At 45.5% G+C, this 13,901-nt stretch overlaps 1 protein-coding gene across 6 annotated transcripts in view; it reads left to right on the top strand.

Annotated features, from left to right (window-relative positions):
* arvcf (ARVCF, delta catenin family member) overlaps window positions 1-13,901 on the top strand; it is a 135,715-nt gene that overhangs the window by 55,061 nt on the left and 66,753 nt on the right. For all 6 annotated transcript variants that reach the window (XM_022751889.1, XM_022751846.1, XM_022751871.1 and 3 more), the window contains 2 exons: window positions 4,242-4,882; window positions 11,071-11,576. In XM_022751889.1, the coding sequence (XP_022607610.1) occupies window positions 4,242-4,882; window positions 11,071-11,576 (1,147 nt within the window). The remainder of the gene's footprint in view (window positions 1-4,241; window positions 4,883-11,070; window positions 11,577-13,901) is intronic.

Genomic DNA, 13,901 nt, shown 5'->3' on the forward strand with positions numbered 1-13,901 from the left:
ACATCTCTGCGGAGGCAAATGGATCCAGACCCAGCTGAGAATTTACACAAAAGAAGCCCCTCCACGTGTCTCCCTCACTTTCCCCCTCTCTGTCTCTCCTCTCTCTGACTCACTTTAATGTGTTGTTTTTCCCCCCTCTCTCCCTCTCTGTCTCTCTCGTTGTTTCGCAGCAACTCACAGTTTTATTTATGTGCTTATCTGTTCTTTTGAACCAAAGTCTTGCCATACTGTCTAATGCTAACGCACTCCTTTCCCTTGATGGTTATCCCCCATCTGACTGCTGGAAGATGAAACACTCAAGCTTCTCCCATCTTCCAGATTTGCAGGCAAAAAAAAGTTTTTTCGGTGGTAAACATGTTTGGAACTGATTTAGTATCAGCTATATTACTAGTTAGGATACTGGGAAAGGAACATAAAAACTGGCACCCTGGCAGAGCTACTGTATAAGACGGACTGGAGTCATGTTGTGCACTCAGTTGTGTGTTTGGGGGGGGTAAGGTAAGTTTCAATGAAAGTGTGAGGTTTTTATGTACGATCAGAAAACAACTATAGTATGAATGGCCTTTCATTAGCAGATTAACTGCTGTTTCTATTTATGTTTGCAATCAATGCATCTCAAAGGGAACTGGACCACTTCACTGTGCGCACGCGTGTGTATGTGTGTGTGTGTGTGTACGAGCACATGCACACGCTCAATTAGATCCACGACCGTCCTCCTGTCCCAGCATGCCATGCTTCCCTTTGGCAATCATCCAGCCCTCTTTTTCCTGCTGGCAGACACACTGAATGGAACACCAGTCGTGTCGGAGGAAGAGCTGAGTTCGGCCAATAAAAGCAGCATTCCTCCTCTTTCCTCTGGATGTGAGCTAATGAGAGTCGAGACAGACCACACAAACAAATAAAAAGCACTTTCACTACCCTGCACACACTGGGGAGCCAGCCTTCAGTGGGCAGGAGTTAGTTAATAACTTCTCAAAAAAAATGCCAAATGGTAGTTCCATCAGGTACAACTGTTGTGAGAAATGAAGTGTCACTGTTGAACAGAAAAGGAGAAAGAACATAAACTTTCGACTCTGAGTGCATTACTTTATTTTTATTTCAGACAGACTTTGCAAGCTGATTTTAAAAATAGTTTCTGGAGCACAGCAAGAACACTCTAACCTCTCTCAAATTGCACACAGCTCCATGTAGCTTCAGTATATGCAAGGCTGTGTCATTACCCACAAGCCATTACAGAGCTGAAACAACAGGGCTGCATATACTTACAAGCAATATGTAATCTAAAGCATTTTGCTGAGAGCTCTACCCACTCATCCCTCCAACTCCAGGTTACCAAAGTGGTCAAAACCATTACCCGCTGCACCTACCACCCCGTGACGCTGACTGACAACTTGTTGGTGGAGTCCAGGCCTGCCACCCGGACCCCCACCCCGGTCTCCGCGTCGAGTCCCACCGCTTCCGAGACAGACACAGTAAAGGATGCGGATGCCTGTGTGATCATTGCTGTGCTCTCCCCTCCCCCTGTCTGCATTTTCCCTTTAACGTCACGTTTTAAAGAGGCCCACATTTATCCACTTTGACTTCGCTGTCATTGTGGAGAAACTAACAATTTCTACTCCTGTCATCTTCGCTGGAAAATGAATCGCAGGGTTCACAATCACAGGCTGCTTAAAAACCTGAATTACTACCTCATCCTCTCCCACTAACCTCCGGCCACCGTGTCCATTTAAGCTCTCAATAAATTGAATGCCGCAGAGGTTGTGAAACCTTTTACAGTACCGTAAAGTGGACAGTTCGACGCCTGCAGCCTTTCCCTCCATTTTTAAAAGCTTGGTAAACAGTTGACTCCTGTGTCTAACTGCCTGTGGTCGCTCTAAACACTTTTCACTACAATCGTGATTGTCCAAACATGTGCAAACACACATACGAATCTATAGTGTATTCCGACATGTAGAATTCCCACAAGTATTTGTACGTGTACACACAGTCACACACTCACTCTTGCAGTTTTAGCAATTCTCTTTTAGCTCTGTTTACCCCGCTTCAGCATATTTCAGAGGCTCCTCTGAAACGCAGGTCCCTCGCCTCCTCTCACTTCCCCTTGCGTGACTGTTTAACGCCTTGTGAACTTGAGCATACATCAAAGAGTGTTTGAAACCTGTGTGATGGTTCCCTTTGCAGCCCTTGCAAATCACCTAAAAAGCTGTGTTAGTACAAGGCAGCTGGGCATGTCAAGGCTGGGAAGCTGTAGCATTCACCGTGCTCTCCTCTCAGCGCTGACAGCCAGAACAGAACAGAATAAAATATGATGATACTGTAAATAAAAGTTGAATATCCAGATATGAACAAAAGCCTCCTGACACTATTCTCTCTCCGGAAGGCAGAAAATGTTATTTCACAAATGGCATTTATTATGAGCACATGCAGGGGTATGATATTCAGCCCTGGCCCCTGCAGTCCCCTTGAATCCCGGAGTTAGCATTAGGGCCCATGATATGATTCTGCCATGGTCTACCACTGTGAATCAAGAGGACGGACGTGAGCTTGCTATTTGAAGGTTATACATGGGCTTTAGCTAATGCGAATCAAGCAACTGAGCTCTTTATTTTTAACTATGCGGAGCCAAGGCAAAACTGCTTCAGAAACAAACGTAAATTACTCAGTAATTACTCCAAACATGGAAATAAACCTTGGCACTCCTGAAAAAGGCTTTGTTATGTAGCTCACAGTCAGGGAGTAATCAAGAAACAAGGACAGTGAAAATTTCTATTTGTTTCAACCAAGTTAATGAGGATGGCGTGTTGAACAACGGATATGTGGTTTGTGCGTTTGCTCTTGGCAGCCTCCTCTGTAGCGAGGGTTAATGGTTCGTTGTGGTTTCTTGATGTTGTTACATGCCTTTGCTCGCTCCTGATTAAAATTAAAATTATGGCCTAGATGGGAAAATAAAAAAACATATTACAATTAAGAGGGTTGGTGTCAAAAATTAAAGCCATCAGAAACAGGAATAAACGGAGTGGTGTTTTTTTTTTTTTTTTTTTTTTCCCTCCTCCTGTTCCCCATGTAATTCAGACTGTCGAACTGTGCTCGTCAAGGGGGAATGAACCTCTATGCAACACCTTGTCAGGCACAACACGAACTGCATCAGACCTGTACCCCCGCAGACAACGATTAATTTTCATCAACCTCATTAATTTTGAAGATGAATTTATAGCCGCGGACAAAATAGCCAATTATCGGCCACAGCAGAATTCACTGGGCAGCAAATTGGTTTCTGTATGGGCGGAGAGCCGAGGGAGGGAGGGGAGTCGCTGTCTGCAATTCTCCAGTCAGACGGCCTCAGTGACAGCGGAGCCAGTGGAGTTATTTAGCAATAGGACGAGGTGAGCGTGAGGGACAGATGCATCCAGGTCTGGTTATCACAGTCTACCTGCTACGGAGTGTGATGCGCTCCTCTTGGGGACAGAGGGGATTCAAGGTCCAGTGGAGCTGAAGCACTTTCAAGATGGCTCAGTTACAACACAATCCAGGAGGCTGACAGTTAAGGCCAAGACAGTTAACTGTGGATATGCAGCATTTTGGCTGACAGTATTTGTCAACAGGTCAGAGCACGTGTGAAGAGTTATTAACTGGTGACACTGGTCTTACGATTGGATATTGATCAGTTAGTATCCACCTCCAGTGCAGAAGAGGTTCCTCCCTGAGTGCGGCCAGTGTTCTTTTGTTAGTAGAATTTAAAATTGATGACTGATGAAAATGTGTAAAAACAACTGTATATGGGGTTAGAGCTGAATGTTTAGGGCACATACCACATGGGCTCATATGCCCTGAGTAGTGAGTCCCCAGTTCAACTCCCGGCTGGCTGGACCATTTATTACATGTCACTCCGCTACTCGCTCCCTGAATTTCCTTTCTGTCTCTACTGATTCTATCAATTAAAGCCATAAAATGCAAAACAAAAAAACAAAAAAGGAACACTTGTATAATGCTTGAATCTTCAGGAACTCATGATTTTATGAAATATCATTTTATAGCATTATAATGCACCACAGTTCTCTCCAGACAATGAAGGAAAACTAACTGCAAAGTGTATAGGATTGAACTAACTGCATTAAGTTTGATATTCAAATGTTATTATATGTATGTGTATGTAATGTTCAAAGTTATCATGCCATGGTTATTTGTCTCTTTTACTTTTACAAGCTAGACTATCTGACACGTGTATCTGTTGCCCTCCACAGGTGACCAAGATGGTGAAGACGGTGACCACACGGACAGTGCGTCAGGTGCCCCTCGGCCCCGATGGTTTGCCCCTGCCTGAGGGCTCATCCCCACTGGGCAGCTACACCGACTCCATTGACAGGCGCTACCTGAAGAACGGAGGTGACCGCTTCATCACTCCTCAAGCAACCTCCACCCTGACACGCTCCTACAACAACTCCTACAACGATTCATACGGCGAGACGCCCGAGAGCCAGTACGTTCGCCACTACGGCCTGCACGACGGCTACGCCGATTTGACGGACAACTATGGCAGCCTGTCACGTGGCGTCAACTTCCGACCGCCACGCTACCCCTACTTGCCCAACAGCTACCGGCCGGAGAACAGCTACACGCTTCCTATTCGCAAGGATGACTATGGCCATGTTGCCCAGCCGCAGGTTCCCATGGGCACCAGCACTGTGGATCTGAACCGCTCACAGCCGGAGCGCTTCCAGCCTGAGCCGTACGGCCTGGAGGATGATCGCCGCAGCTTGGGTCCTGAGGAAGAGGAGCCGTACGAGCTGGAGCCCGACTACTCCACCGCCAACCGACGCACCCTGCAGGGGGCCAACCGGGGTCGCACCCACCGGGAACCTCTGCGTGATGGACCCCGCGTCAGGTGAGGAGAAATGCAAAAAAGATTAAGAGTAGAGGTTTGCTTTCTATGCAGGTCTGCTAATCTACCTCAAAGCAAAGACAGCACACAGATTAATCTGCATATTAGTTGTTTGTCGACATCAGTACCTGGTGTTGATACATAAAACCTGACAGTTGTGTTCGGGCTGAAAGATTCAGCCGACTGGAGCTTACAGGAGATAATGCTTTGCAGAAGGGGGAGCGACTCATTTTCTGAAGACTTCTTGAAGGTGTGCGAGTTCATACAGTATACATGTTTTTCTTTTTACATTGGACAGTGTGTTCTTGTTCACATGCATGAGCACAGACTTTGCCTTGACATTAGATGAGATGGGGCTTGTTAAGATAAGAGAGAATAAAGAATACTTGTCTTGTTCTTGCCATAAAAAAGACTACATTACACTGTGCTCAAGTAAACAGATGTCTCCTCTCCTTGAGCAACTTGCTTGAGAAAGGAAGCAAGGACAAAACGAGCCTTTGATTGCCACTTTTCCTGGAAATGGATAGCGAACATGTGTTTGTGTCAGAGGTAAAGAGGTGGGAATACCGGGAGATGTGATGAGGGAGGGAAGGGAGGATAAACAGGATGGAGGGAGAGTGGGAGAGGACGGGAAGCTTTTGTCAGTTATTAACCTTTGTTGAGAGGAGTATGACCCCTGGCTCCAGGAGGCAGAAAAAAAGCCTGTTAGCCTTCGACAATAAGATCCCAAAGTGGACTCTTGTCCACCAATAGCTTCCGATCATTTCATTGCCACCCAAAGGGAGGGCTGGAAACCCTGGAGAAAAAAGTGTTTTGATGCAGGGTTTTTGACATTGAGTTGGTGGGAAGTGTGTTTTAAAGACTTCTTTTTGAGCAGTGACCTGAAGAAAATGGATATTTTCGACTTGTCTACAATTTTCCACCAATCTGTGGGCAAAATGTTTGGGCCCGGAGCCAGATCTAAAGGAGGAGAGCTGAGGTCGAGAGGCAAGAAAGAGGAAGACTGGAAAGAGTCTGTCTCTTAATCTGTGTGTGTGTGTTTTTTGTCACGATCAAAGGTGATGCTGAATCCAGGTTTGCTGCTGTCTCGATAGCGCGAGAGTTTCGCTTTTCCTTCTTAATTAAGCTCACACACATGCACACACACGCGCACACACACACACACACGCACACACAAACATTCATGCGTACGCAACAAGCTGAATTTAATGGCCCCTCCACTGATGTGTGTGAGACACGAAAGAGCAGATGCCTAATCAGACTCCATGTCTTTACACACTTTTGACTTCGCTCTGACACTTAGACACACAGTATCTCTCTTACACACACACACACACACACACATACACACACAAACAGTCAATAAGAATCCACATCTTCAGAAAATGAGTCACTCCCCCATCCGCCTAGTGAGAGGCACTTGCTGTGACAGGCAATTTGTAGCCTGCCTTACATGTGTCACAACACAGCCCTAACAGCCACATACACCCCTTTCCGAAACACACACTCACAGACGGACACACACACACACACACACACACACACACACACACACACACACACACACACACACACTCACAGCCGCTCGCATGAAATGCCCAATCATAGACACACACGCGTTTGAAGCCGCTCTTGACTGACTGCTGACTGGCTAATTGCGGCAGAAAATAAATCACAAATATTTCCTTCTGTCTGCTTTCCCCCCGTTCCTCCTGCACTCGTATCAGCTGACGTGAACACCAAAACATCAGTACACTATAGGCATACTTCCCCCCCCCCCCCCCCCCCCCTCTCCTGTGCGCTCACGCAGCCATTAGTATTCTTCCAAGACGGAAGCGGTGACTCCAAAGTGCTGTAATGAATCTTGGAATTAAAGTGGTTTATTTACAGCTTATCATGGCATTGCAAGCTCTCAATTATGCGCCGTCAAAAATGAAGATGTTTAGAGCTATAACAGCTTCACGCATCGGCACCAGGCGCTCGTTTTGTCACGGCCGTGGAATCCGCCGCGTGTTCGCAGACGGATGGGAACGATGAGGTTCCTTGGATGTGTGGGCATGCCTCACTCTTGGATTTTAGTGTTCGCATATCTGCAATGTAGAGATGGGCGGCAAATTAAGGGAAGATACATGTCGAATGCAGAAACCTCTAGGGCTCGCTGCGCAGTTTGATGAAAATGGCTTGAATCATATGAATATGAACTTTCGTCATCGATGCGTTAGTGTTTTATTGTCCCGCAGGATGGAGGCCTGCTGTCATTAGCTGTGTTACCAGTGTTTTGTTTTCAGACAGTCATGTGTTGGAATTAGAAAAGCTTGAAGGAGAGAAAGAATTAAAATTGAAAATAAAAAATTGCAGTGAAATACATGTTTATCTTCATCTGTTGACTTTTTCTGTTTTATTTCATCTTTTTTAATTGAGATTAGTTTTATCTACATGTCTGGACTGCAATTTTTACTCTGTCATTGGTCTTTCTGTTTACTGAGTTTTGTCAGTATTCAGTCTCGATTTTTCTTGATTTTGAAGCACTTTAAAACTTTGCTCGGAACATTGATAAATAAAGGTTTATAGTATTTCAGTATCAGTCCTCGGCTTTTACAGATAAAATATGATTGTCTCATCTCTCTCTCTCTCTCTCTCTCTTCCACTGTCTGGATGTGAGTGCATCTTACTCTATCTTCCCCCATCCCAATCCATCCTTTATGTGCGTGTCAGTGTGCGTGTCCATGAGCACCATCCTGTGTGTGTGTGTGTGTGTGTGTGTGTGTGTGTGTGTGTGCGCGTGCGTGCGTGCGTGTGTGTGTCCTCACGGCATCGTGATTAATAGCTGCTTTTGAACTCTGCCATACTACAGGGGCGTTTTTAAGCCAATCTCTAATGGCTCATCTCTCCTTGGGCGACCTGCTCCGTTTCACCTGGACACCTGCATCTAGGAGTCACCACACACACACACACACACACACACACACACATAGAGAGATATAAATACACACATACAAAGACACTCATCGCTTATTTGAGAGGGAGGGGGTCTCATTCTAATCCAGTGGTGTCTGTAGGGAACAGCCCATGGAAGTGATCTGATACTGGCCAGCTCAGCCCTCCTCGATTATGCCAAGAGGATTTCACTGAGAGCCAAATACTGCGTTTAATATGATACTCCCCTTCTGTCATGTTTGAGGTTTCTCAGAAGCATCCCCTAAATTATAGGAGAAACTTCTGAGCAATGTCATTCTCCTTTAATTGAATGAAAACAAGCAGAGTTGGCAGTGAATAATGCCGTCAAAACAGCCTGAGAAATTAGGAAGTGGCGAGACATAAACACTCCAGCTTTGCTGTTATTCTTTTTTATTTTTCTTCTTGTTCTTTGTTCTTTGTCCCACAAAGACTCTTGTGTATCATAAAACAATTATTGCCCATAATTCAAAATGAGCAGCGTGCTCGGCAGAGACAGTCAGTGAAGAGCTCATAAACACAGCAGAGATGTAATGTGAACACTTCCTCGGAGTCTGTAATCTCCTTTTCCGGGCCCGCCAAAGACGAGGGGTCAGGCATGGCTGTGATTGAAGGCTGATGAAAGTAACAGACAGAAGATGAAGGGGAGGAAGACTAGCGAGAGAGTCCAGTCCTGAACTTTGTGAACATCTCGTATCTGTATCTGTATCTGCTTATCTTTTCTTCTGTTTTTTTGTGTCTTAGAACGAAAAAAAAAAAAAAAAAACAGAGACCAGCGCACAGATACACAGAAATAGCCCGGACATCCAGCAGCTCGATTAACATGAGGAGAGTGATCCGCTGTAATCATGCTCAGAGCATCGCGTCTGGCAGTGGAGGGCCCTTTCACATCCTATGAATACACCCCTCCCTGTACACACAATGGCGCCAATTTAAATGCAAATCCTGACATTCCCATCACTCAGCCTCACGACGCCTGCTTTGCCAAAAGCCCTGCCGCATCGGCACAGATCTAAATGAGCCACCATCTACACAACTGTACATCTCATCTGTGTGTTGAAGTGTGTGTCTGTGTGTGTGCGAGACAAAGTGTGCCACAAACAGAGTGTGACAGATAATGAGAGAGATGCTGAGGTTGTGTACTGCCCTTTCTTTAGGACGGCCTGTCCCTGCCTCCAGTTGCCTTGTCATGTCCAGTGTCCCACAGCAGTTGAAAGCTGGATGACGGCCCGCGAGTGTGTGTTTAGATCTTGGTGTGCGCAAGGAAGCATTTAGTAACCACCAACACGTGCACACATGCGCACGTACTCGAAGATTTCCTTCTTTTTCCACACAGTCTGTCATAAGGTTCAGTGTTTTTGCCAAAACCTCAGAGCAGCAGTTGTTCTCCAAATGATGTGCTGTAATCAGGCTCCTGATTGGTCCCTCCTTCCATACTGTGGTTACAGGCTGCGTATAGAAGTTTATGGCTGTCCAAACTGCTCCACAAAGCTGGGAAAAAAATACTTTTAAAAGAGAAATAAACAGCACTGATACTCCAGATCCACTTTGGTTTAGGTTAGCTTTTTTTTTTTTTTTTTCTTTTTTTTTGTCTGGAAGAGCACCTGCCTCTTGATCCGTGCCCATGACACCAAAGTTTGCCACAGGCGGTCTGCGTTGGGGTTCTTTGAACTTGGTCGGGCTGTACTCGACTGCAGTGGTGCGTGACTCCATCTCCATCAATCCTCTCTCCATCCGTGTGAATGGAGGATTCAGAATCTCGTTACACTGCTCAGTCAGGAGTTTTTTCTCCCGGTTCATCTCCTATCAGTTTCCTCAGCATGCCTGAGAAGAACTGTAAAAACACATAATTAACATAAAACTCATTAAAATTAGAACTCGGTCTGGAACTCCCTGCCAACCAACGGCGTTGGCCACCATTCTGTTGCACCACCAACCGCCATACATCAAAGATGGTGAGAGGAGACCAGCTGGATTATGTAACGAGGGTAAACAAGTCTCAAGCTGTGGGGTGGGTGGGTGGGGTGATAAAGGCTGTGCATAACTACACAACCCTAATTAAATTCCTCTCCCCATGTCATAACTTTTCCTGCCAAACATTCTCCCGTCCCTTTAAACAACTCAGTGGTGTTTGCTCAAAAAGTTGTGAAGTTTCAAAAAATATTTCGTGCAACTTCTCTGCCAGTGTAAAATGTGACTCTCCCGACTCCATCTTTGTGAGAAATCGCTCCTGTGATTAAAGAGCTTTAAGTAAAATAAGTCGCCTGAACTCCTGCTACAAATGATCTGTCATTGGAATTGAAGGCCTATATTTTCGCCCATGTTCACATAGAGAATTGATGAGGCTGTTGAGAACACTAGAGAACAGAGTGTAGCTCATAGACTCTGACAAGCTTGGGAAATAGAGATTGGTTGAAGGAAACCCCCTAAAGACCCTCAAAAGCGACTCCCCTCTTCCCCAACACTTATTCCCGACGAGAGCTCGATACTGTTCACGTCCCTGACCCAAGAGCAGCGATGCCACTGAGTCTAATGCTGGCAGATACATCCCGCAGAGATGGTCGTTATCATTTTAGCAACTGCATGCTAGTGTTCGGCACTGTGAGCAAAGGCAGCCTTCGGGGCATAATGGGGGCTCCTAGTGCTCCCTGGGGGGACAGCACACTTCTTTTCTCTGTTCCCTGAGGGAGAAGTCACCACATCCCCTCTCTAAGGTGGCTTCTTAAAAAAACTTCATATGACTTTTCCTTCAAAGCTTCTTCTTTGCTGTTGTCTTTGTCCCTGTGTCTTTGTGAACTGCCTAGTTTTTCTTTGTGCAGGCTTCTCCTGTCTCTCAATCACTCTCTGCAACTTTATGTTTGCTGAAGTCTGACGTGTTTGTTGCTACCACCTGACAGGGAGGAATAATAAGGAGAATGGTGCTCACCGTGCCGCCACAGTCTTTCTAACATACCTGTTAATAACAGATCCACACTACAGATCAGTGTCTCTCCTTCACTGTCCTGCACTCCTTCCTTTTTCCCCTCCAACACCCACATCGTTTCACCTCTCACTCACCCTATCCTCTGCTATCCCTTCTCCCCTCATTAGTCAGTGGCTCTCACCTCGCTTGGCTTCTCTCAAAGTCTTTCCCGCGGCTAACTAATTCTTCTCTCAGACAAATCTGTCTGAGTCACCCTCCATTTACCTCGTCCATCTCCTTCGTCCTCATCGTCCTCTCTTCTCTTGTCTTCCAGAGGGTACCCGGACGACCCCATTGAGGCAGAGCTGATCGATGAGCGCCACCCTTATATCCATGGCATGTATTCAGCGCCTCTGGCCCAGCCAGAGAGAGGAAGCATGGCCAGTCTGGACCGCATGGGCGGCCGGCGCTCACCCTCCATCGACAGCATCCGCAAGGACCCGCGCTGGCGTGACCCAGACCTCCCTGAGGTCATCGCCATGCTGGGCCACCCCATCGACCCGGTCAAGTCCAACGCCGCTGCCTACCTGCAGCACCTGTGTTATGAAAATGACAAGATTAAGAAGGACGTACGTCAGCTGAAGGGGATTCCTGTTCTGGTGGGCCTTCTGGACCACCCCAAATCTGAGGTCCACCGCAAAGCTTGTGGTGCCCTGCGCAACATCTCCTACGGCAAGGACAATGACAACAAGGTGGCCATCAAGAACTGTGACGGCATCCCAGCCCTCATCCGCCTGCTGAGGAAGACCAATGACATGGAGGTCCGAGAGCTCATCACCGGTAAGAATCAACATTTTATATACATATGCATATGTAATGTGCAGACCCCAGCAAAAATCACATCATCATCATATTCATATTTTTCTTTAGTGAAAATAAAATTGAAAAATTCCCACTAAAATCATGACTCATATCACAATCACAGTATCTAATATGATTTTTTTTGCACATTGCTCACTCATTCGTATCAATACCTAGTCATTAGGAAACAGATTTGGATGGAGGGTTGCCAGGTGGAGACAGACATGCCCATATTCACACCTATAGGCAGTTTTCACAGTCACCAGTTAACCTAAGCTGTATGGCTTTGGACTGTGGGAGGAAACCAGAGCACCCAGAGGAAACCAAAGCACCCACACAGGGAGAACATGCAAACTCCACACAGAAAGGCCCCACCTAGCTGAGTGTTTCAAACCCAGAAGCTTCTCGCTGTGAGGGAACAGCGTTTGCTCCTGCACCACCGTGCTGCCAGGCAACAACATCAGCTATTAAAATTCATGTGTGATTGAATTTAAAAACATCAAGTTAAAACAATCCAAGCAGGTGATTGTTTTCCGACTTCTTGTTAAGCTGCTTTACTCCGGTGTTATTACCACATAAAAAAAAGAGCACAATCTAGGAGGAACAACATGTGTATGTTGGGTAGCCTGGTATAAATGACTGTTTCCCGTATCATGGAAGATCAATATCAGAAAAATGTTCTGCTAAACTCATGACTTTATTTGTCTTAACCACATCACCAATTTTACTGCAAAGCTTGCAACCACAGCATTGTATTAAGTCTCACATACTGTACATTCATATTTTCCATCAAACTACATAAAAATGTAGATGAAATGACTTGAAATAAGTGCAGTGGATATATCTGATTGCTTTTTCTTTAACTAAAACATCATTTAAAATTGCTCTGCCACAGGTAAAGGGTTCTTGGATTATTCAAAAACCACCTGCGTAGCACTGTTGTAGCCAAGTCGGCCGTCTCCTCCACGAAATGTAGGAGTCCTCTGTCTGTCTAATTAGTCTCAAAACTCTTTTACCCATCGTGTAAGTATAAAAGTGCTGATACCTTAGTCTTTCCCAGTCACCGGCTGCAGACTTCCATCTCTTAAATATTCCATCCAGGAATACACTGAGTTGGCAGCCATAATCCTATACTCTGCATAGTAATGCAGGGCTGTGAGTCATACTAATAGTAAGAAGCAGTTTTCCACACCTCAGTGTTTTTGCAACAGTTTTCACAGTGTTGCTTATATCACAGAAAAGCTCAAATGCTGTTTTTCTCATTTGTTTGAATGCCAGGCGTCCCCTCGTTAAAAGAGCAACAAATGTTAATGAGCTCTTTACATTGTCAGAAAGCCATTTTCTCCCAAATAAATGGTCACAAGGATCACAGTTGGAATCAGAGTTGTGATATTTGATGACTTAACTGTGAGCAGGAGGAGACATAGAAAATGGAAAAGCATCTGGGATATAAACACTGATTTTAGAAGGAAAGCATTGTGTAATGAAAATATATTTTAATTCCTGGAAGAGAAGGTATTGATTCAGACACCAACATAGGGTTTCTTCTCCTTGACCCGGTAAATGCCAACTGTAGAATATAGTGGTGTTTGTGTGTATGTGTGTGTGTATGTGTTGGTGTGTGGGTGTGTGTGTGTGTGCGCGTATGTGTGTCTTTCCAAGTACTCAGCTAATCCCCAACACGATTGGTTTGACCTGACACACTTTGGCTAGTATGCACGCTTTGCCATCTGGGAAGGGGCTTTTTGTTTTCACTGCACGTGTGAAAAACGAGAACCACTTTAAAGTGATGCACTTGACCTCTGTGAAGTTGCCCACAAAGTGTAAGATACAGTAATATGCACCCCCCGAGACAGAGAAGAGGTTACTTTTTAGGTAATTTCACATTGTGTAGGGAAGGAAATTTGTTTTCAAGCCGCGGTTTGGCAGCTGTTCATGGTTTCTAAATGGATTTTATTTTGTGAAGATCTGTGAGGCTGTGGCCCTGAAGAGTGAATATCAGTACAAGACACTGGCTATTGACAGCTTCAATTCAAAGCTATTGACAGAGATACCGGTTCCTAAAAACCCATGCTTGTTGAACTGTAGTGTGCATGCAAGTGTAAGTGTGTGTGTGTGTGTGTGTGTGTGTGTGTGTTTCCTTTGCTGTGACAGAGATGTCGTGGTGAGCGATGACTGTGCCTCAGCAGAAATGATTGTCTGTACAGCATCGTGTTGCTCCCCATCGTAGCTAAAAATAACCCTGCACCACAAGACAAGGAGGACAGAGTGGAGGGAGGCTCTTTTATTTTTTTTTTCTGCTCG

This window comes from Seriola dumerili, unplaced genomic scaffold (assembly GCF_002260705.1).
Source record: "Seriola dumerili isolate Sdu_G_001 unplaced genomic scaffold, Sdu_1.0 BDQW01000017.1, whole genome shotgun sequence".
NCBI lineage: Eukaryota > Metazoa > Chordata > Actinopteri > Carangiformes > Carangidae > Seriola > Seriola dumerili.